The sequence below is a fragment of the Serinus canaria genome, chromosome 25, assembly GCF_022539315.1.
Source record: "Serinus canaria isolate serCan28SL12 chromosome 25, serCan2020, whole genome shotgun sequence".
Taxonomy (NCBI): Eukaryota; Metazoa; Chordata; class Aves; order Passeriformes; family Fringillidae; genus Serinus; species Serinus canaria.
Window position 1 is genome coordinate 7,983,769 of NC_066338.1, and position 22,204 is coordinate 8,005,972.

Genomic DNA, 22,204 nt, shown 5'->3' on the forward strand with positions numbered 1-22,204 from the left:
GAGGAGAGATGCCAGGGTGGCTGCCAGGCAGGCAACCAGGGCCACCATGGTGAGACAACGGGTGGACGCGGCCCTGGGGCTGCTGGAGCGCTTGGTGGCCGCGTGTGACGAAGCCAATGCCTTCCCCCGGGAGCTGCAGCGCCTGCTCAGGGACATCAAGGCCGCTCTGGAGAGGACAAGCAAGGCATCCCCCAAAGTCCCTGAGGCCTTGGTGGCCAAGGTGGCCATGGCTGAGCGGCTGTGGGAGGCCAACATCAGCCTGGTCACGCGTCACCTGCTGGGGGCAGTTGATGACATCATCACATTCTATTTCACTGGTGCTCCCGCCAGCCCCAGTGCCTGTGGTGTGGCCGAGCGGTGCCGAAGAGCCCTGGAGGACATCCCAAGGCTCCTTCGACTCCCAGAGCATCACCAGAGTTTCCCCAAGGTGTCCCCAGTGAGCATGGAGCCCCAAGAGGTGTGATGGGGAAGGGGGGGGGACAGGGGGGAAACGGGGGGTGGCAGCGGGGACAAGAGGCTGACAAAGGGACAGAGGGGCAAAGCAGAACCCCTCGAGGGTACGGGGGCCACTGCAGGAGGCCACAAGTGCCACCAGGTCCCTGAGACCTCTTCTGTCCCCTCCCCAGGTATCCCCTCCGCAGCTGCAGGCGCTGGTGGCCGTGGTGGCCACCCTGGGCCAGGTGGTGGCCACCGTGACCGGGCCACATAGGGACAAGTCCCCAAACTCCTTGCATGAGGACCTGAAGAACTTCACCCGGAGCCTTCATGCAATCTTGAACCATGGCGGTGTCACCTCCCTAGGCCACCCTGCTGTCCCTTCCCTGGGCCAGGCCCTGGCCACTCTCGGGGCCACCCCTGGGACCACCTGTGCCAATGTGAAAGCCACAGCTGGTGCCTGGCGGGAGGTGGTGGCCAGGCTCGTGGACAGCTGGGACTGGCTGGCCAGGGAGGCCACCAAACTCTGTGACAACCACAGGAAGTTGGTCACGGAGCAGCACCTGTTGGAGGCCCTGGACAAAGAGGAGGTGGCCAAGGAAATGGCCATGCACAATGCCCAGGTGGCAGCAGCCACCAATGAGGGCATGGCAGAGGCTGGGGTGGCCACCAGGAGAGGACACTGGGCAGTGGTGGCCCTGGGGCTGCTGCAGCACTTGGTGACCACGTGTGACAGAGCCACCTTGTTCAGCTGGAACATGGAGTGGAGGCTCAGGGACATCGAGTCCATCCTAAAGGGGAAAAATGAGATGTCTCCTGATGTCCTCCAGGCCTTGGTGGCCAAGGTGGCCAAGTTTGAGTGGCTGTGGGATGCCAGCACCTGCCTGGCCAAGGATCACCTGCTGGGGACACTTGGGGACATCCACGACCTCCTCTTGAGTTCCTGTGGCGGCCCAGGTGGCCCCAGCAGCCGCACGGTGGCCGAGCAGTGCCAAAAAGCCATCGAGGACATCCCAAGGCTGCTGCAGGAAAGTTTCACATAGGGGCAGAGACATCATCAGGGACATCGCTGCTGTCACCTGTCCCCTCCCCATGCAGTATTTGAGACAAATATGGGGAATTTTCAATGATACTGTCCCAAATCCTTATGGGAATTCCTGGGGTGACATCACTGGGGACACTCTGGGGACACTCAGGGACAGGGGACAGGGGTGAAAGACTCCCCTCAGACACTTCCAGCTTTCCATCATGCCTGCAGCCCAGCTGGGTCATAAATGACAGTTTAATAATTGCCTTTTGCACTTTTCTATTGCCTTTTGCACATTGTTATTGATCACCAGAAATTTGATATGGTATTTGGTACTGATATTGATTATTGGTGATTCCTTGTAGCTGCTGGTTGGTGCAATATAATCTGTCAGTTCATGTGTGCACCATATAACCTATAAGTAAATAAATAAATAAATATCCTGTATATAAATCAGACTGGGCTGATCTGAACTCTGTGTCAGACACATCCCTTGACCCCACTGAGGGATGAGTGGTCAATAAATCCACCCCAACGTTCCTTGAGGGGAGCACAGCCAGGGAGCTGCTTCAAGGCGCTGTCACTGAGATATTTCCCCTTGGAAACCCTGGGTGGGATGGAAAACTGGGGACACTGGGCTGGTGGCACTGGGATTGAAGTGGGGACACTGCACTGGCAGCACTGGGATGGAACTGGTGGCACTGGGTTGGTGACACTGGGATTGAACTGGGGACACTGGGATTGAACTGGTGGCACTGGGCTGGTGGCACTGCCATGTCCCTGGTGCCACCTGTGCGGTGTCCCCGTGTCCCTGCAGTGTCCCCAGGGGTGGCTGAAGACGGTCACCTGCTGCTGGCCCTGCCCGCAGTGGCCTTGTCCTGCCAGGTGGCCTAGTGGAGGGAGGGGACATCGTGGCCACCAGCTGGCCACCAGCGGGCCATGGCCCTGCGGGGGGCGGGGCCTGTGGATGAGGTCACCTTGTCCCACCCCTTTCCGGCAGGTGCCATTCCTTGGACATCGGCTCTGGCTCTGCAGGGAGATCGAACCCGCTCTGAGAGATCAAAGGAACAATGGGAAGGGTTCCCCTGAGTGATGGATGCAAAAAGAGATTTGCCTTCACAAACAATCGGGGCTTGGGGGGTTAATTAATTAATTAATGCTGACATCAGCAACTCAGTGCCAGCCCAGTGTCCCCATCCTGTCCCAGTGTCCCCATCCCAGTGTTCCCAGTGCCACCAGTTCCATCCCAGTGTTACCAGTTCTGTCCCACTGTCACCTGCCCAGTGCCACCAGCCCAATGTCACCAAGCCAGTGCCAGCCCAGTGTCCCCAATCCTATCCCACTGTCCCAGTGGTCTCAGTCGTGTCCCAGTGTCACCAGTCCCATCCCAGTGTCCCCAGTCCTGTCCCAGCGCCACCAGCCCAGTGCCACCAGCCCAAATGTCACCAACCCAATCCCATCCCAGTGTCCCCCATCCTCTCCCAGTGTCCCTGTCCCAGTGTTCCCAGTCGTGTCCCTGTGTCACCAGTTCCATCCCAGTGCCAAAAAAATGAAAGAAGAATTTGTGAATTCTTGTCTCGTCACCAGAGAGTGAAAACACGACACGATGGAACCGCAAGGAGAAATAAAATAAATTGGTTTAATGCATAAGATGGCGTGGAGGCAAGTCAAGGGTTAAAACCAAACAAAAGAACATCTGAACTCACAGGAATGTTTGAAAATAATTCATACAGAACACAGAAAAATATATGTATATTTATATATATAAAAATATTAATTTTAGATAATATAATAAATTAATATATAAATATATATAAATATAAATTCTGTTGGTATAAAATATATTATTGTAAAATATTTTTATAAAATATATATTACATTTGTATTACTCATATATATATATTTAGATCAATAATATATTATGAATATGCATAAACCCTCATGAATGTACATGAACCTTTGTGATGTAACAGGACGTAAAGAACATGGCTTAATTAATGGGGACCTTTTGGCAATTAGCACCAGGATTTTATCCCTTAACAAACTTTTATAAAAATTTCAATTCTGACCCGTGTTTCTCACAGGCGGGTCCTGGGGGGGGAACAGGACCAAGCCCCAAGGGACCCCCCCAGTGCTGGGGACCCCCCTGTGTCCCCCCAGTGCTCGGAGCCCCCCAGTCGCTCTCCAGGCCCCCCACCCCCCCCAGTCCAGGTGCTGTTCCCAGGGGTCCCGAGGCTCCAGGGGGGTCAAAGGGGAGGGGTCAGAACCCCCATGATGGGTGGGGGGCACAAAGGGGGGTCCGGTCCCTGTGCTGGTGCTCGGGGGTGGTGCAGCCCGGGGGGGGGGGGGGGGTGGTCCCAGTGCCCAGGGGAAGGTCCCAGGGTTCAGGGGGGGGGTCCAGTCCCAGTCCCGGTGTTCAGTGAGGGGGAGTCAATGCATGGGGGGGGTCTGGTGCTTGAGGGTCCAGTCCTGGTGCTGGTGCACGAGGGGGGTCCTGGTGCTCTGTGATTTGGGGAGGTCTCCAGTGGTCCCAGTTCCTTGGGGGGGGTCCGGTGGTGCCAGTGCATGAGGAGGGGGGAGGGGAAACTCCAGGGTCCTGAGGGGGGGTCCTGAGGGGGGTCCCGGTGCTCAGTGGGGTCCCGGTGGGTGCCTGAGGGCAGCATGAGACACAGAGAGAGACCCCGGTGACACCAGGGACCCGGCACACGGGGGCTGGGCCAGTCCTGGTGACACTCGGGGGGCTCTTGGTAACATAAGGAGCTGGTGGCACTCAGGGAGCTGGTGGCACTTGAGGGGCTCTTGGGGACACGAGGCACTGGTGGCACTCAAGGAGCTGGTGGCACTCAAGTGTCCACAAGTCTCTCCAGTGACATCACTGCACCGATGACAACACAGCAGTGACATCACTATCCCTGCAGCAGCCTCGGGATGTCCTCGATGGCTTCTTGGCACCGTTCGCCCACTGCACAGCTACCAGGGCCACCCAGGCCACCGGGGCTACCAGGGCCACCATAGGGACTCAAGAGGAGGGCGTGGATATCCCACAGTGTTGGCAGCAGGTGATGTGAGGCCAGGTGAGCGCTGGCATCCCACAGCCGCTCAAACTTGGCCGCCTCGGCCACCAAGTCCTCAAGGACATCAGGGAACAACTCCTCTGTCCACTGCAGGGTGTCCTCGATCTCCTCGAGCTGGTAATGCATGACCCAGGTGAACTCGACGGCTTTGCCAAACACGTCCACCAAGCGCTTCAGTGGCCCCAGGGCCACCACTGCCCAATGTCCCCTCCTGGTGGCTGCCCTGGCCCGGTTGGTGGCCACCACAGCCTCGTCCATGGTCTCGCTGGTAGCTTCTTCCTCACTGGTGGCCACCACAGCTTCGTCCATGGTCTCGCTGGTAGCTTCCTCTTCCTCACTGGTGGCCGCCTCCTCCTCGCTGCTGGCCGCCGCCACGTGGGCATCATGCACGGCCCCTGCCGAGGCCCCCTCGTCATTGCACAGGGTCACCGGCGGCCACCAGGCTGTGGCCTCCAGGTTGTCCCAAACTGTTGTACAGAAGGTGGCCTTGAACCACAGGTCCCTGGCCCGGGCGGGGGCCGCGTCCCAGCAGGTGTTGCACAGCTCGGCGGCCTCCTCTTTCAGCTGCTCCCAGCGCTTCCCGAGTGCGGCCACCAACCCCCGCCAGGCCCTGGCCGCGGCTCTCACATCGTCCCGGGTGGTCCCAGGGGTGGCCCCGAGGGCGGCCAGGGCCCGGCCCAGGGAGAGGACACCGCGGTGGCCCAGGGAGGTGACATCGCCGTGGTCCAGGGTCTCACGGAGGCTCTGGGTGAATCTCCTCAGGGCCGCGGGCAGGAACTTTGGGGACACGCGCCGCCGCACGCCCCTGTGTGACCCGGTCACGGTGGCCGCCACCTCGCCCAGGGTGGCCACCACGGTCACCAGAGCCTCCAGAAGCTGGGGAGGGGACAGGGGAGGTGTCAGGGAGGTGTCTACCAGGCCCTGCCCCTCTCCGCTGTCCCCTATGCCACCCCGCAGCCCCGTGTCCCCCCCGTCCCCCACTGCTCCCTTTCACCAGCCCCCGTAACCTCTCCTCCCCACGTCCCCTTCCTCCCCCCTCCCCGTCTCACCTGGCGGAACGCCATGCTCACTCGGGACCCAGCGGGGACGCTCTGGGGACGCTCCGGTGGCGAACGAGTCCCAGGACAGGCGCCGGTCCCGGCCCAGAACCGGCCCCGGCAGAGGCGCGCGGAAATGCCCGAGCGGGATCGGGAGGCGCCGGAAACGGGCGGGGCTATGTGACGTCACCGAACCGCCCCTCACCTCTACTGCCCTAATCTATGGGAAACAACAGACTGGATTTGGGAGCTTTTTAGGCTGAATCCCAGGCAATTTAGGCTCCATCCCAGGGTGTTTAGGCTCCATCCCAGGGGATTCAGGCTCCATCTCGCCATTTCCAGGTGGATTAATTCCGCCGTTCCCGGCTGGATTTAGGAGGGAACGCGGAGCGCTCTGAGGAGCGGGCGGAACTGCCCTCATCGAAGATGGCGGCGCTGCTTCTCTCGCGAGACCTCAGGAGTGAAGAGGGGTGGGGGCGGTTAGGAGGGGGTTTGGGGGGTGCTGAGGGGATTTGGGGGGTCCTGAGGGAGAATCGGGGGTCTTGAAGGAGAACTGAGGGTTCTGAGGGAGAATAGGGGGTCCTGAGGAGGTTTGGTGCGTTCTGAAGGGATGTGGAGGGTCCTGAGGGGGTTTGGGGTGTCCTGAGGCGGCGTGAGAGGGTTTAGGGAATCCTGAGGGGATCTGGGGGGTCCTGAGGAGGATTGGGGGATCTGAGGAAGAACTGGGGCGCTGAGGGGATGTGAGGGGGTTTGGGGTTCGTGAGGGAACATTGGGGGCTTGTGAGAGAGACTTGGGACCTGAGTGGATCTGAGGGTGTCTTGAAGGTATTTGCGGGTGATGTTGGGGGGTTCTGAGGGAGTTTTTGGCGGTTGTGAGGGGATTTGGGGGTCATGAGGGGATGTGAGAGGGGGTATGAGGGTGATGAGGAGATGTGAGGGGGTTTGGGGGCTCCTCAGGGAGACTTGGGGGTCCTGAAGGGGTTTGAGGTGGATTTTGGAGGTTCTGAGGGAGATTGAAGGTCCTGAGAGGATCTGGGAGGGGCCTTGAGGGGCTTGGGGTGGATTTTGGGTGGTTGTGAGGGAGAATTGTGTCTCCTGAGGGGGTTTGGGATCCTGATGGGATTGGGGGGTGGCTTGAGAGGGATTTTGGGGGGTCCTGAGGGAGAATAGGGGTCCTGAGGGGATCTGGGGGGAAATTTGATGGGGTCCTGAAGGAATTTGGGGGTCCTGAGGGACTTTGGGGGGGGATTTTAGGGGGTCCTTGACAGGATTTGGTGTTTTTTTACTGAATTTTGGGGGATCTGCGCTGATTTTGGGGGTCCCCGACCAGTTTTGGGGTGATTTGGGGTCATTTTGTGTTCACTGACCTTATTTTGAGGATTCCTGATGGGATTTCAGGATCTTTTTGGGTAATTTGGGGGTTCCTGACTTGATTTCGGGGTCTCTGACTGGATTTTGGGGTATTTTGATGTAATTTTGGGATCTCTGACCAGATTTTGGGGGCCCCTGATGGGATTTTGGTGGAATTTTGGGGTATTTGGCATAATTTTGGGGTTCCTTTTGGAATTTTTGGGGGTCTCTGATCATATTTTGGGGGGTTTGGTGGTAATTTGGGGGGATTTTGGTGCAATTTCAGGGTCCCTGATAGGATTTCAGGGTTCCTGTGACTGGATTTTGGGGTAATTTTGTGGTAATTTCAGGGTCCCTGATGGGATTTTGGGGCCAATTTTTGGGGTGATTTGGGGTAATTTCAGGGTCTGTTACGGTATGTGGATGGAATTTTGGGGTATTTTGGTGTGTTTTGGTTTGAACAGACAGATGTGTGCTGAGAAAGGCAAGAGACCCCCAAAATGGAAAATGTGAACCCCCTCCCTCCAAATTGTTATAAATTTGAAATTAAAAGGCTCTCGGGCAAAGATATGGGAGCAGGAAGAACAGTTCTTTATTAGGGAAATTAAAATAAAATAATTAAAATTTAAAGAAATATAGGAGTAAAAATAGGAATAAAAATAACAATAAGGATAAAAATATAATCAGGAATAAAAACAAGATAAAAATAAATAAAGATAATAAATAATAAAATGATAGAAATAAAAATAAAAGGATAAAAATAAAATGAAGAATAAAAATAAAATAAAAATTAGGAATAAAAATAAAATAATAAAAATAAAATTATAGAAATCAAAACAATATAAAAACAAAATTAAAATAAGATATAAATAAGAATAAAAATAGTAACAATAAGTTCAAAAATAAAAATAATAAAATAAAGTAAAAATTTTAAAAAGTAAAAATAAAGTCAAAAACCAAAAGCAGAAGAAAGCTGCTCCTCTGGGAAAGGCCCTCTGGGGTTCCAAATCTGATTCTCTCCAGGTAGGAATGCTTGGCTCCTCCCCCTGGGCGGAGCATCTCCCCATGGGATGATGGAGGTTTTATCAGCCAGGCAGTGACCCTCGATGGCCCATGAGCAGAAGGTAATTAATAATAATGGCTCATTAACAGAAGATGTGTCCTGGAGGGAGGATTGGCTGTGGAAGAGAGAAAGAAAACTGCCCCATGAACAGCAGATAACTGCCCTGTCAGGTAGGAATAGAACACACCCCCCCATCTCCAACCTTTAGACACACCTGTGACACCTGAGTGACACCTGCCACACTTGGGCAGGTGCAGGGACAGGTCTGTGAGGCACAGGGGCACCTGTGGGGGGACAGGGACACGGGACAGGGGAGAGGGCACAGGTAGAGAGTGACACCTGTCACACCTGGACATGTAATGTCACACCTGAGTAACACCTGTCATACTTGGGCAGGTGCAGGGACAGGTGTGTGAGGCACAAGGGCACCTGTGGGGGGACAGGGCACAGATAGGGAGTGACACCTGTCACACCTGGACAGGTAATGTCACACCTGAGTGACACTTGTCATACCTGGGCAGGTGCAGGGACAGCTTCATGAGACACAGAGCCACCTGTGGGAGGACAGGGACATGGAGGGAATCAGGGTGATGTCACAGGTGTGACATCATCACACCTGGGGGCCAACACACCCAGGGAGGCGTGGTGACCTCACACCTTGGGGGCTGACGTCACACCTGGTGGAGCTGGTGACATCACACCTAGGGGCTGGACAGGTGGGAAGGGAGGGGACATCTCTGTATGACAGTGATGTCACGCCCAGGTGAGCCTGGAGGTCACACACCTGGATGATGTCACACCTGGTGGCGGTCATGTCACACTTGGGCAGGAGGGGGGATGTGGGCAGATGATGTCATGGTGAGGTGAGGTGTTGACATCACACCTGGGTGGGTGGGTGATGTCATAACCAGGTGACACCACACCTGGACAACCACGTCCCACCTACAAACTTTGTATTCCACACCCAGCTGTGATTTGAAGGGCTGGAGGGGTCCCCGGGAAACCCCTGCATGCACCCCCAACACCCCGATCCCGGCCAGTGACTGCGGGTGGCGCGGTTCCGCTGCTAAGCACTGACCCCACCCCAGGGTGTGCGGGGATCCCCCCAAAAACAACACCGACACTTCCTTCAGTCCCCCCGACCCCCACTCCAGCACTGACCCCCCTCACTGTGCACTGGGACTGGGCCCTCCCTCATGTACCGACCCCCCCGATCACCAGGCCTGAACCCCCTTTTGTGCCCCCCAGCCATCCTGGGGGTTCTGCCCCCTCCCCTTTGACCCCCCTGGAGCTGCGGGACCCCCTGGGAACAGCACCGTGACCAGGGAGGGATGTGAGAAATGGATTTGTAAAGGATTCCCAAAACCTGGCAGAAAGCTCACACAGCCTTGTCCATGTCCATGCAAACTCTGAGATCAGCTGTGCTGGCTTAGGAAGGCCATGGAACAGAGATGACATTGTGGAGAGATTGAACTGGAAACAAGTTTCAACAAGTCCCAAAAGATGGCCTTGCAAACAGACCAGATATTTCAGAGAATTAGACCTGTGAAAGATGCATTGTAGCAGGACCATGTGGGGTGAAAATAAGAGTGATTGGTGATAGAGGTAATACCAGCGTTGTGTGGCACAAGCTAATAGGCTGAAAAACATTCTAAGGTAAGCAGGAAATGGGTTGGCTTCTTGTGAATAACATGGTTCACTTTTGTCATGGCTTGAGTTTGGCATAATGCCAGTGCCTCCAGGAAAATGTTTTTTTTTTTTGGTATCTACTGTGAGATGTGATCAGAGAGAGAGCAGAGCAGGCTCCAGCATAAGAATGAAAGGAAAAAGAAACTTTATTAACTTAAGACTACAAGAGAAACACACAGAATACAGGATGAAAACTTTCTAATTTTTTTTTCTTTTTCTAATTAAATTTCTAATTCAGTTACTACTCTTTAGATCACTCACTCTCAGTTTATCACTACTTTTTAGATAATCAATTCTCAATTTTTCGAGAAGAGAGGAGTTTCTCTTGCACTACAGACTTCTCTAGGAAACAGTAGAAACTTTTTGTGTTTCTGTGTCACTTGTGGCATTGCCCGGAGAACATTTGTCATTGTGACTTTTTCTTTCTATGTCAAGTGCTCTCACCACTGCACATGGACTAGAGCTGCTTCTAGGGGTTTTTTCTTTTAAGGATGCTTTGTCTAGTTCTAAAAAGAGCGTAGTCTCTCTCCTTTGGGACACCTGTCCCCCCCACATTTCACCCCCTGGGGCTGAGGGGTCTCTTGAACAGAGATCATCTTCCTCTTCTTCTTCTTCTTTGAAAACGGAGGGCACCACTGTTGCCCGATCCGAAGAAAACACAAAACAACCGGAGTTGTTTTATGCGGTGCTTTATTAGGGCCCGGGAGCCTGAGGACTTTCGTCCAAAGTCAGAGCCCCATCTTGCGACAAAATTTACAGGGTTTATATACTTTTCTTAACATGATTGCTTCATCTGATCTATGTGCATCGCTAAGCATCTTTAGAGGTATACTGAGATTTATTAGGTACATCATGACATTTGTTACTTAGCCAAAAGGTACATTCCATAGATAATGTTAGGTACATTCCCTAGATAATATTTTCTCTCGATCTACCATGCACTAAAGTTCACTTAGAGTTTACCGGGCCTACTGCGGCCTTAGCATAACTACTGCTACTCATGCTAACTATCATATTGTTTCACTAATCTAGACATCTATCTATTAACTAAAATACATTTTTCAATAATTTTCGAACTTCTGCAACAAGTCCCCCCTTTTGAGCATTCTTCAGATCTTCTGCAAGGATGCTCAACCTTCAGCTTCAGTTCTTCTAGCTTCAGTTCTTCTAGGAAGGGCCACCTCTTCGTATTTGGGCGGGGGAACTCCAAATCCGTGGTTTCTTCCTATTGCTTTCACCAATCTTCGGGTTCGTCTTGTTTCTTTGGTTATTATTCCTAGAACACATCTATATGCTATCCAAGCAACTATTAGTACAATTATAAACAGCAACACATATTGCAACATTGACGATATCCAACCAGAAACCTGAAGCCCCATTGAATCTAACAAGGCTCCTATCCAATTGTGCTGGGCCTCCTTTTCGATTTCTTTTGTTCCAGATTCGACTATTTCTAGTTGAGAGATGTCTTTTTCTACTTCTACCGTTACATTTGGGATATGGATGCAGCAGTGATCAATTCTTTTATTTAAATACCCACAAACTCCATGTTCTTTCAATAGCAGCATGTCTAGAGCCATTCTATTTTGGAGTGTCATACGAGAAGTAGCCTGCAATTGTAGGTTCAAATCTTTGAATCCTCTCCTAGTTGCTAATGCCAATCTCTCTGTTTGTCCCAGTAACTTAAACAACATTTCCCTGTTTCTATATGTGGCTACTGGTGCAAATAATGATTCTAGTGCCCATCCAAATTTCACTCCGCTGTCTGGTTCATGCCATTGGTCTTCATCTCCTAACAAATTCAAATCATCAATTTCTCTCTTTTTCCTAGTCCCTGATGCTTTTAACTTAGACTGTTTCCACAAAGGGCATAACGTTGGCACCCCTAAAGTTACTTGTGTCACTGGTCCGTCCAAAGGGAGATGAGTAGTCCATTGTCCATGTCCCATTACCCATACTAAATTTCCCGGACTTCTGAGTGTAGTCGTCCTACAGGAGACCCTTCCATAAAATCCGTTCATAAGGGGTTTGCCGGGTATTGTGTGATTGTATTTCCTACATTCACATCCCCATTTCAAAAGGACCCTTACTGGCACTAGGCTAATTTGATCCCCTGGAGTATCGCATGTATAAACTTCTGTACAATTCCAGTTTTCTTTCGCTATCACCTTCTCCCTAGTAGAGGTATTTATCTCTGATACTTCTGCATGTGATTGGTTTTTACTTCCTGTCCACTGTACACACCAATCAACAGGCCCGATATAACTATAGTGTTCCAGTAAACTTGGACCCCATATAGCTTCCCAGTGGTCCCATAAGGGTTGTTCTTGTGTCATATTTTGACACCGTATTTCTCGAGATAATTGTTTTTTCTTAATTTGTTGTTCTTGTTTCTCAAAACACCAACCATAATTTCCTAATCCTCCATACAGTCCAGGTTTTGGTTCGTATCTGCCTCCTTTTTCCCGACAATCCCAGATTGACGAATATTTCCACAAAGGGGAATAACCTTCCTTAATTTCTACTACCTCCTTCTCTACGTTTTCTACCTGACACATGACCGTAATGTTTTCTTGTATTGTTGGGGGCATTGGGACCGGAACCACTCCCCATTGGATAGGCTCTCCAGCGGCCTGGGGGAGTGGCAGGCATGCCGTAATTTGTGAGACATTTTGTACTGTACCAAAATCTCTGATCAGTCCCACTATCAGGTTCTCTTGTTTTTGCTCATTTTGAGTGGTAATATTAATTTCTCTTACTCTTCTCGGTTTCCCTCGAGTTAGTGAGACTATCGTTCTTGAATGTCCCCACCAGGAGTCTTTGCTAATCCAGCACCAATAATATCCCTCGTCCTCCGGCTGTACGTCCCTAATTATAAGGACTATAGTTTGATCTGATCGTTTCTCCTTGCGATATTTCCCTTCTTTGTCCCGAATATTGTTTCCCCCAAACCACCATCCATATTCGATAAACTGTACATCTTTCTCTACCTTACAGACTAAGATAACTGCCATGCCTTGCACTGCTCGAAAAATTCCATGTGTTGCCTTGATCCTTTCCCCCAAATGTGCCCTAGCTATTGATGATCGAATGCCATAGTCTGCATCTATTCCACATGTAACTAGACACAGATACCGCCCTTCGTCTATGCCTTGTTTAGGATCTGAGATATTTAGCCACCCAATTCCTTTGTCCCATAATTTCCACCAACTCACTCCCTGGTCAATTCGTTCCCACATTTGTTGTTGTTCTTTCCACCACTTAACTTTCACTTCTTGTTTGCATGCCTCTGTTAGAGTGAATGGGCAATTAAGCTTTAACGGGGGACCGTCCCACATGTCTTGGATAGCGGATGTTGGCCTGACTGACACTGATTCCTGAGAAATAGTTCCTTCCCGTAATCTCCAAGATACCACCCTCAATTTAATTTTCTTATAGTCAAAACTACGTCTAATTTGCACTATACACATATAAACCTCCATATCTTCTCCAGTTACTTGCTTCAATTGTAGTGTGGTATTCCCTTTTTGTGCATCCCTATCCCAAATAGTAGTAAAACTTGCCTTGGGGTACCCAGCTCCTTGTTTCCAGAATACTCGTAAATCTCGGGCTTCAGCTTTCTGGTCATTGGTAATAACACAGGTCAAATTCACATCCATCCCTTCCATGATTCCAACAACAGGTTCTGAAACAGTGACAACCACAAAACCTTGAGTAGGTATCAATTTCATCATCACCAGTAACAGAATGATTAAGAATGCGGCTTTGCGCGAAATATCATTCGCGTCGGGGAGACCATCTGAGTCTCCCATTGTGTTGGAATTTTCTTGACTCGAGTGTAGTGGATCCAGGTGTCGATTCCCGCCACCTTTATTGCTGTGTAGGTCGTCAGGATCACTTGGTAGGGGCCATCCCATGTTTCCTTCAGTGGATCCGTGAACCAATTTTTCACATACACTCGGTCGCCAGGTTGGATGTCATGGACTGGATTCTCCAGTGGTAGGGGTCGGTTCCACTGCAGGGCTCCCCGTAGGCTGTTGAGAGTTCTGTTTAGTGACATTACATAATTAAATATCACTTGGTCCCCTTGTACATGTAGATCTCCCTTTAGTACGGTAGCATGATAAGGTTTCCCATATAGAATCTCATAAGGACTTACCCCCAACCTCTCCCTGGGCTTTATCCTGATTCGCAATAAAGCTAACGGTAATGCTTGCGGCCATTGCATTTTAGCTTCCTGGCAAATTTTCTTGATTTGCCCTTTCAGTGTTTGATTCATTCTTTCAACCTGACCACTTGATTGAGGTCGCCAAGGTGTATGCAAGTCCCAAGATATGTCCAACATCCTAGCTACTGTTTGCACAATCCCAGCTATAAAATGTGGACCTCTATCCGACGACAACCCTAGAGGTACCCCGAACCTGGGAATGATTTCTTTAAGCAGTGTCCTAACCACTTCCTTAGCCTGATTTGTCCTACAGGGGTAAGCTTCTGGCCATCCTGAAAAGGTACAGACATACACTATCATGTACTTGAAATTTTGTGCTTTTGGTAACTCAGAAAAATCTACTTGCCAATAGTCTCCCGGTTCCGGTCCTACCTGCAGTTTCCCTAGTTGAATTTGTTTCCTGACAATTGGGTTATTTTTCAAACAGACTGGGCACATTGCATTCACCCGTTTTGCAAGTGTTAACATCTGGTTTGAAACTATTTCTCTCCTTAAGAATTTTACGAGCATCTCTGCACCCCAATGGCATTTGTTATGTTCTGTTTCCAAAATGACTTTCATTATTTTTGCTGGTACCACGACCTGTCCCGTTGTTGTTACATACCATCCAGTCATGTTCTTTTGTGCATTCAATAACATTGCCAACTTCTCATCGTCTATTGAATATTTAGGTGCCTGGTTTAGGTAGGGATTTACTGGGCTTACCTTGACTGGTATTAATGCCATCTGAGTCCATACCTCTCGAGCCACCTTTCGAGCTGTCACATCAGCCAAATCATTTCCTTGGTAAATTTTTCCTTCCTCCTTTCGATGTCCTCTCACATGCATTACCGCAACCTTTTTCGGTCTGTGTACTGCTTCCAGCAAAGCTAAGATTTCTTCTTTGTACTTGATAGATGTTCCCTGTGAACTGAGTAGTCCTCTCTCCTTCCACAATGCCCCATGTACATGGATTACCCCGAAGGCATATTTAGAGTCAGTCCAAATATTTACTTTTGTTCCAGTACTGAGGACTAGGGCTCGTGTAAGCCCAATTATTTCTGCCCTCTGGGCTGAGGTACCAGGAGGTAAAGCTTTTGCCTCTACAATCGTATGAACAGTCACCACGGCATACCCTGCATACCTGGTACCATTTTCCACGTAACTTGATCCGTCCGTGAACAGTTCCCAGTCTGGATCTTCCATCGGTGTGTCTTTAAGATCTATCCGACTAGCGTATACCTGCTCGATGACCTCCACACAATCATGCGCCAATTCTCCCTCCTCCTGTTCACTGCGGAGAAATTCTGCTGGATTAATATGATTAGTTATTTTCAATTCTACATCATCCTGCTCTCTCAATATTGCTTGGTACTGCAGCATTCGGCTAGATGATAACCAGTGACCCCCCTTTTGTTCCAAAACAGCCAGTACCATATGGGGTACAAATACCTCCATTTTCTTGCCCATCGTCAATTTTCTGGCTTCTTGAATGAGGATCACCGTGGCCGTAACTGCCCGCAAGCATGACGGCCAACCAGCACTGACAGTGTCCAGCTGCTTCGAGAAGTATCCCACCGGGCGTTTCCATGACCCAATCCGTTGGGTTAGTACTCCCAGAGCCAGCTTTTGTCTTTCATTTACATACAACTGAAAGTCCTTGCTCAAATCCGGGAGCCCTAAAGCCGGGGCCTCCTTCAGGGCTTGTTTTAAGTTTTGGAAAGCATTCTTCCTTGACCTGTCCCAGTTCAGCTGTGGTTCCTTCAGGGCCTCATACAATGGTTTCGCTAGTAACCCGAAATTTGGAATCCACAATCGACACCATCCTACCATCCCCAAGAAAGATCTTAATTCTTGGTGACTTCTCGGGAGCGGGATGGCACAAATGGCCTCCACTCGGTTGATTCCCAACCGTCTCTGACCCTGAATGATTTCACAACCCAGGTAAATCACACTTTCCTTTATCAGCTGTGCTTTTTCTTTTGATACTCGATATCCAGCCTGGCCCAGCATATTCAGCAATGCTATGGTGAGTTTTAAACACAGTTCTTTCTCTTCTGTGGCTAGAAAGATATCATCGACATACTGTAAAATCACGTATGAGAACGGCGAGTCTCTTACCTCAGTCATCTTCCATTCTTCCAATTCTTTTGCCAACTGATTCCCAAATATCGTCGGACTGTTCTTGTAGCCTTGGGGTAATCTCGTCCAGGTGAGTTGCTTCTTGCGACCGGTGTCTGGGCTTTCCCATTCGAAGGCGAAATATTTCCTACTTTGCAATGCCAGGGGAATGCAGAAGAATGCATCCTTCAAATCAATTACAGTAAACCATTTAAACTTTTCAGACACAGATGTTAACAAAGTATATGGATTTGCAACCACTGGGTGAATATCCTTAACAATGTTATTAATTGCCCGTAAATCCTGTACCAATCTATACTTACCATTAGGTTTCTTTACGGGAAAAATGGGGGTGTTGTATTCTGATTCACATTCTTCCAGTATTCCTTGTGTTAGAAATTGTGCTATGAGAGGAGCAACCCCTTCTTTGGCTTCAAGTTTAATAGGATACTGTTTTATCCTTACAGGTTGTACCCCTTCTTTTAACTCTACTATTACTGGTTGAGCAGCTTTAGACTTCCCCGGGACTCCCGTTTCCCATACCCATGGTACCACAGCCTGTTCTACCTCCTCAGGGATAGGGGTGGGTTCAACTTCTCTAATCACGAATAATTTGGCTATTTCTTCTTCAGGAACTTCTACTTTAACTCTTCCATCTTCAAACAGAATTTTCATGTTCAAAAGAGATAGCAAATCCCTCCCAAATAGTGACTTAGGGCAATTGGGCATATATAAAAATTGATGATCTAATTCCTTCCCCCCAAATCTCAAATTTAATGGCTGTAGGAACGGCCTTTCTTCCAACTGGCCCATTGCTCCTACTACTTGTACTGTAGTGTCACTGATTGGTCCCAATCGTTTATTTAAAACCGAATAAGTAGCCCCAGTATCTACAGTAAATTCCTGCTCTTTCCCTTCGATCTCTAACCTAACCTTCAAATCCTGTTCTAGTCAGCTCTGATTCTGATAATTTCCCAAGACCATAGCTTGAGCGACATCTCCTGGAGTCATCGGATAGCCCACTGAATTATTATTTACCATACTGCTGTTCACTCCCACCCCGTTCATCCCGTTCCTCATTGGACATTCGTTCTTCCAATGGCCTATCTGACGGCAAAAGGCACACTGGTTAGGTCCCAGAATTTGTCCCCGTCCCCCAGTGTTTTGAAATCCTCCCCTACCGCGACCCATTCCTCGGCCCCGCATAGATCCACCTCTGCCTCTCCCTCTGTTTCCAGCTTGCTGGATTACCGCCAGAATCCCTGCCTGCTGCTTCTTGGCAGTCTCTTTTTCCCTATTATTATATACTTTCCAGGCTACCTCCAGCATTTTATCCAAGTTGCGGGTATCCTCTCCCTCTAATTTCTGTAATTTCTTTCGGATATCATCCTGAGATTGCCCCATAAATATTAATGCGAGCTGTAGCTTCCCTGGCTCATCCTCCACTTCTAAATTAGTATATTTTCTGGCAGTTTCCTTTAATCTTTCCAAGAATGCTGATGGGGACTCACTTTTATCCTGTCTCACCGAATACAGTTTAGACCAGTTCAACGTCTTAGGCATACCAGTTCTGATTCCTTCCAGCAACAATTCTTGGTATTCTTTAATTGCACCCATACCCCCGCTTGTATTTGGATCCCATCCCGGATCTTCACTCGGCACTAAATCATTCACGGTTCCTTCTGCTAATTGCAACCTTATAGCCTCTCTAGCTCTCTCCTTTGCTGCTTTTAAAACCATCTCCTTTTCTGTGGAGTCCATTAAAGTGTCTAACAACACCTGCAAATCATTCCAGTCCGGGTTTTGTGTTCTAATTATCATTTTTACCACCCGCGCCACCCTTTCTGGATCCTCCCGATAGCTTCCCGCAGACTGCTTCCAAATTACCAGGTCTCCGGGAGAAAAGGGCACCTTTATCAGTACCCTATCTCCTTGGGGTCCCACTGCTTCCCTTAAGGGAGCTATTAGCTTGGGCTCCCCAAGATTTTTCCGCCCTTGCCTTGTCCTGTTCGCAAGAGGAGTTCTTTGCACATTTCCAGAAGGGCCGGGAGAGGGGGTATGAGGCTGTGATTTTATAGTTGCGTTAGGAATCTTGCGTTCCCTCTTTCTCTCCCCCGGTTTTTCTTCCTCACTATCATCGCTACTACTATCTCTAGGTAACGGCGGGTACGAAGAAAGGGAAGCCGAAGCAGGAGCTGGGGGAACATTTGGAGCCACGAGCAGGGATAAATCCTCCTCTGGTTGGGAGGTTAGAGCCAAACATTGAGTACATTTAAGTTTTTCTTTACACCCTCCGCATTCCGAACTCTTTAACTCCAAAACCATTATTCCACATTCCTTCTGCCACTCCTTTTTCTCCCTTAGGAGATAGAATAAGTCCAAGTACGGCACCTCATCCCATTTCTCATTTTGTTTTAGAAACTGCATTAAAGGAGTAATTACCTCATAATCCACAGACCCATTCAACGGCCACTCTGGCCCTACCCTTTCATATTCTGGCCACCAATGATTACAATAATCAATCATCTTTTCCTTCTCCAAATCCTGATAAAATCCTTCACTCCTCCACCGCTTTAATAAGCACCCTAACGGAGTATTTCCCGGTATGTTGTTGTTAGACTCGACCATAGTTTTAAACGCTTTAAATGGCATCTTACTTCAATAACCTCACAACAATCAGTCGCAATTACCAAGACGCACCAGCACTAAGCACAACCAACAAAACTATAAATATCAATAGCTCAATTATTCCGAACACGAACAGCAAAAACAACAACGTGATTACTATTAGATACCAAACCAACCAAAACCAATCTTGCCGCTTCTCGTCGCCGCGAGGGGCAAGTGCCGGACCTGCGCAGCTTTCGCCGCGTCTGATGGCCGGCGCCTAGGCTTCCCAACCAGACGTCTTAGCCCAATCCTGCGAGGATTGCCACCTCGTCTTATGGACAGGCACCCAATACCAATACCAGAAATAAAGCACCTTCGGGCTTACCTCCTCACAGTCGTCCGACAGGCGCAGGGGTCGGGCACGAGCCGATGACTCCCCGAGAATCACTCGGTGCCGGCGTGGAGTGGATCGGGACGTGAACCGCCCCAGCCACCTTCGGAGTCCTGCCGCGGTCGCCAGAAAACTGTTGCCCGATCCGAAGAAAACACAAAACAACCGGAGTTGTTTTATGCGGTGCTTTATTAGGGCCCGGGAGCCTGAGGACTTTCGTCCAAAGTCAGAGCCCCATCTTGCGACAAAATTTACAGAGTTTATATACTTTTCTTAACATGATTGCTTCATCTGATCTATGTGCATCGCTAAGCATCTTTAGAGGTATACTGAGATTTATTAGGTACATCATGACATTTGTTACTTAGCCAAAAGGTACATTCCATAGATAATGTTAGGTACATTCCCTAGATAATATTTTCTCTCGATCTACCATGCACTAAAGTTCACTTAGAGTTTACCGGGCCTACTGCGGCCTTAGCATAACTACTGCTACTCATGCTAACTATCATATTGTTTCACTAATCTAGACATCTATCTATTAACTAAAATACATTTTTCAATAATTTTCGAACTTCTGCAACACCACCACCACCCTCCTCACCCGTCATCTCTGTTCACACACTTTCACATCACCGCACTCTCCTGGCTCTGAGCCATTGCCTCCCCCTAGATGCAGTCTGTCACAGGAACACAAGTGGTTCTGCCATGGCTATACAAGAGAAGTCCAGCCAAAGGCCACTCTATAATCTTTTCTCACTTAGGATTCTTCTGAGCTTCTCTCAACACTTTTCACTAACTCTAGGAAGATCAGCGTTTGGAAGGTTTCCATCATCCCAAGAAGGGTTAAAAGTCCCAGGCCCTGCCTGTCCATGAACTCCCACGGCTGGCTGCCCGGGCACCCCCCATTCTCCTTCACGCCGGCCGCACTATCACAGGCACAGCTTCTCTCCCTCTCTCTCCCTCCAGGGGATGGGGGGGGTGGGGGGAAATGGTGGGGCATGGCTGCCCGAAGCCTCGCGGTGCTCCTCCACCCTTCGAATCTCGCTTCTGTCCCAGGCCTGACTTACCTCCGGCCGCATGGCCTCCCCTCCAAGCTGGGCAGGGGGGAGATCTGTTCTCTTCCAGGACCGGAACCCAAAGAGTTTCCCCCCGGGAGTTAACAGCTTTTAACCCCCTGTGTTCTCAAAGGGGTATCCATGCCCTCAGGACAAACTAGGTGCCAATATTAAAATCTGAACACCTATTGGTCTGACTACACCACCCCAAAAAAACTCATTTCTTCTCAAACCACGACAACTTTGCTGTTAAAATGCAAAAGTTTAATAAAGGACAATAAGAAACAGAGACAGCACAGCAAAGATTCTGGCTCCGTGCATCTTGGCACTTAGCCAAGAGCACACTGTAACTGCTGGGGATACCCTTTAAATACTTTTTCAGTTACATCAGCCTGTTGCATATTCAGAAACCCATATGCATATCCATAAACTAGTTTACATATTCTAGGAACTATTTTGCATGACTCCTCCCTGGCCTGCCTTTTTAGAGCATGTGTGTTCCTTGGCTGTGGTTTTGGTTCCCTCTCTTGATCACTTCCACTCTGGGCCTTGGTCCACACTTTCTTCAGACGGCAGATGCTGATAGTTGGCATATCAACAGCAGGGTGCTCATGCCATGTTCACTGGATGTTATCCCAACCAAACAGACAGTTCACTCCTAACTAGATCAGCTACCACCATGTCCTGGTTTGAAAGGAAGTGGTTTTTTTTTTGGAGACAGTGGTTAGCCCAGTGGGGGCTCAGGTGTGAATATTGGCACCTGTTTGGACCAATGAGGAGATGGTTCCGCCTCTGAGAACACAGGGTATAAAGGTAGAACTCCCAGGAAGTGACACTCTCTTGCTTGTCGGTCAGCAAAGGGATCAGGTCAGTTCTCTCTCCCCCTCCGGCTGTAGGCCGGGTGGGGGAGGGGAAAAGGCCACGAGGCGCCGTGAGCTAGGCCGCAGGCCTTGGATCTTGGAGAGAGAGAGAGAGAGAGAGACCGGGGGGGGAAGTGAAAGGATGGAGGGGTGGAAGTAGTGAAAGCACCGAGCAAATTCCCCCCCCCCCCTCACCCCGCTTCCTAGAGAGAGAGAGAGAGAGAAGAGAGAAAAGAGATAAGACGCGCCGGGCAGCTCCTGGAAGTCGGCCAAGAGTGAGAAGAGAGTCCGGCACCTAGAGATGATTTTAACTTTTTTTCCTTCACGATGGAAACCTTCCAGACGTTGATCCTCCCGGAGGACAGAGATAAGAACAAGAAGAAATGGACAAGTGAAATGAGAGGTTTGTGTGAGTAGGGAGTAGTGGAGTTAATGAGAAGAATTTACTTGGGAAGAGATAAACGGAGGAGCAGTTTTTTTTCGGCTGTGGACGGACTAACTTTCTATTGTAACACAGAGACTGCGGTTTTGGGGGGAAAGCAATGGCTCAGACCCAAGAAAGGCAGTGAAGAGTAGTGGTAGGCAGAAATCAGAAATGAGAGGATTTCTGTCGTGAAGCCCTTGCCCCGGGGGAAATGGGGGGGATTTTGTTATCCCAAAAATGGAGAGACTGTCGTTTTGTGGAACTGACCAAAGTATCCTTAAAAAGAGAAACCCCAAAAGCAATCTTCTGGTCCATTTCCATGGTGAGAGCATGGAATATGGAAAGGGGTTAGTCAAGAAATGGCACAAGGAGAAGACTCCTTCCTCTTTAATAGAATGTATTGATTGTTTGAAGAAGGATAATGGACTGAGAATTAACACCTGGGAGATGGGGACTGAAGGAAGATTTGAGTTCGTATTGTATGTTGTAATGTGGGTTGAGAGGGGGAGGAGAAATGTGATTGAAAGATTTCCATTCTGTTCTTGTGTGTGTGTGTGTGTGTGTGTGGTGTGTGTGTGTTAATAAAGTTTTTTTTCTTTTATTCCTAAGTTGGTGTTTGCTTGCTCTGTTTCTGGTCACATCTCACAGTAGATACTACGTGGATGTGTTTTCATGGAGGCACTGGCATTGTGCCCAGTCCAAAACCTAGACACACCACTACTATGTCTAAGGTTTTGTTAATAGCAGAAATAAAAGCAAAGTTATTATAACATTGTACATATAGCATTCATCTTAAAATTTGCGAAAAGCCAATACAATAATATGCATCTATAACAACCCCCCCTCTTATTCAGTATA

At 49.5% G+C, this 22,204-nt stretch overlaps 4 protein-coding genes across 4 annotated transcripts in view; 2 read left to right on the forward strand and 2 right to left on the reverse strand.

The window, feature by feature from the left end:
* Positions 1-22,204, forward strand: part of LOC127060516 (serine/threonine-protein kinase PAK 1-like) — a 176,416-nt gene that overhangs the window by 50,505 nt on the left and 103,707 nt on the right. The gene's annotated exons all lie outside the window — the stretch shown is intronic.
* LOC108963822 (uncharacterized) lies at positions 7-1,918 on the forward strand. Its single transcript, XM_050984066.1, has 2 exons — positions 7-457; positions 627-1,918. Exons 1-2 carry the CDS (start codon positions 47-49, stop codon positions 1,476-1,478), a joined length of 1,263 nt encoding a protein of 420 aa, XP_050840023.1. The 5' UTR covers positions 7-46; the 3' UTR covers positions 1,479-1,918.
* LOC108964626 (uncharacterized) lies at positions 4,212-6,056 on the reverse strand. Its single transcript, XM_050984121.1, has 2 exons — positions 5,586-6,056; positions 4,212-5,412 (listed from the first exon to the last, which is right to left on the reverse strand). The coding sequence occupies exons 1-2, from the start codon at positions 5,598-5,600 to the stop codon at positions 4,369-4,371; spliced, it is 1,059 nt and encodes a 352-aa protein (XP_050840078.1). The 5' UTR covers positions 5,601-6,056; the 3' UTR covers positions 4,212-4,368.
* Positions 7,001-16,816, reverse strand: LOC127060604 (uncharacterized). Its single transcript, XM_050984285.1, has one exon. The coding sequence runs from the start codon at positions 16,814-16,816 to the stop codon at positions 13,427-13,429; it is 3,390 nt and encodes a 1,129-aa protein (XP_050840242.1). The 3' UTR covers positions 7,001-13,426.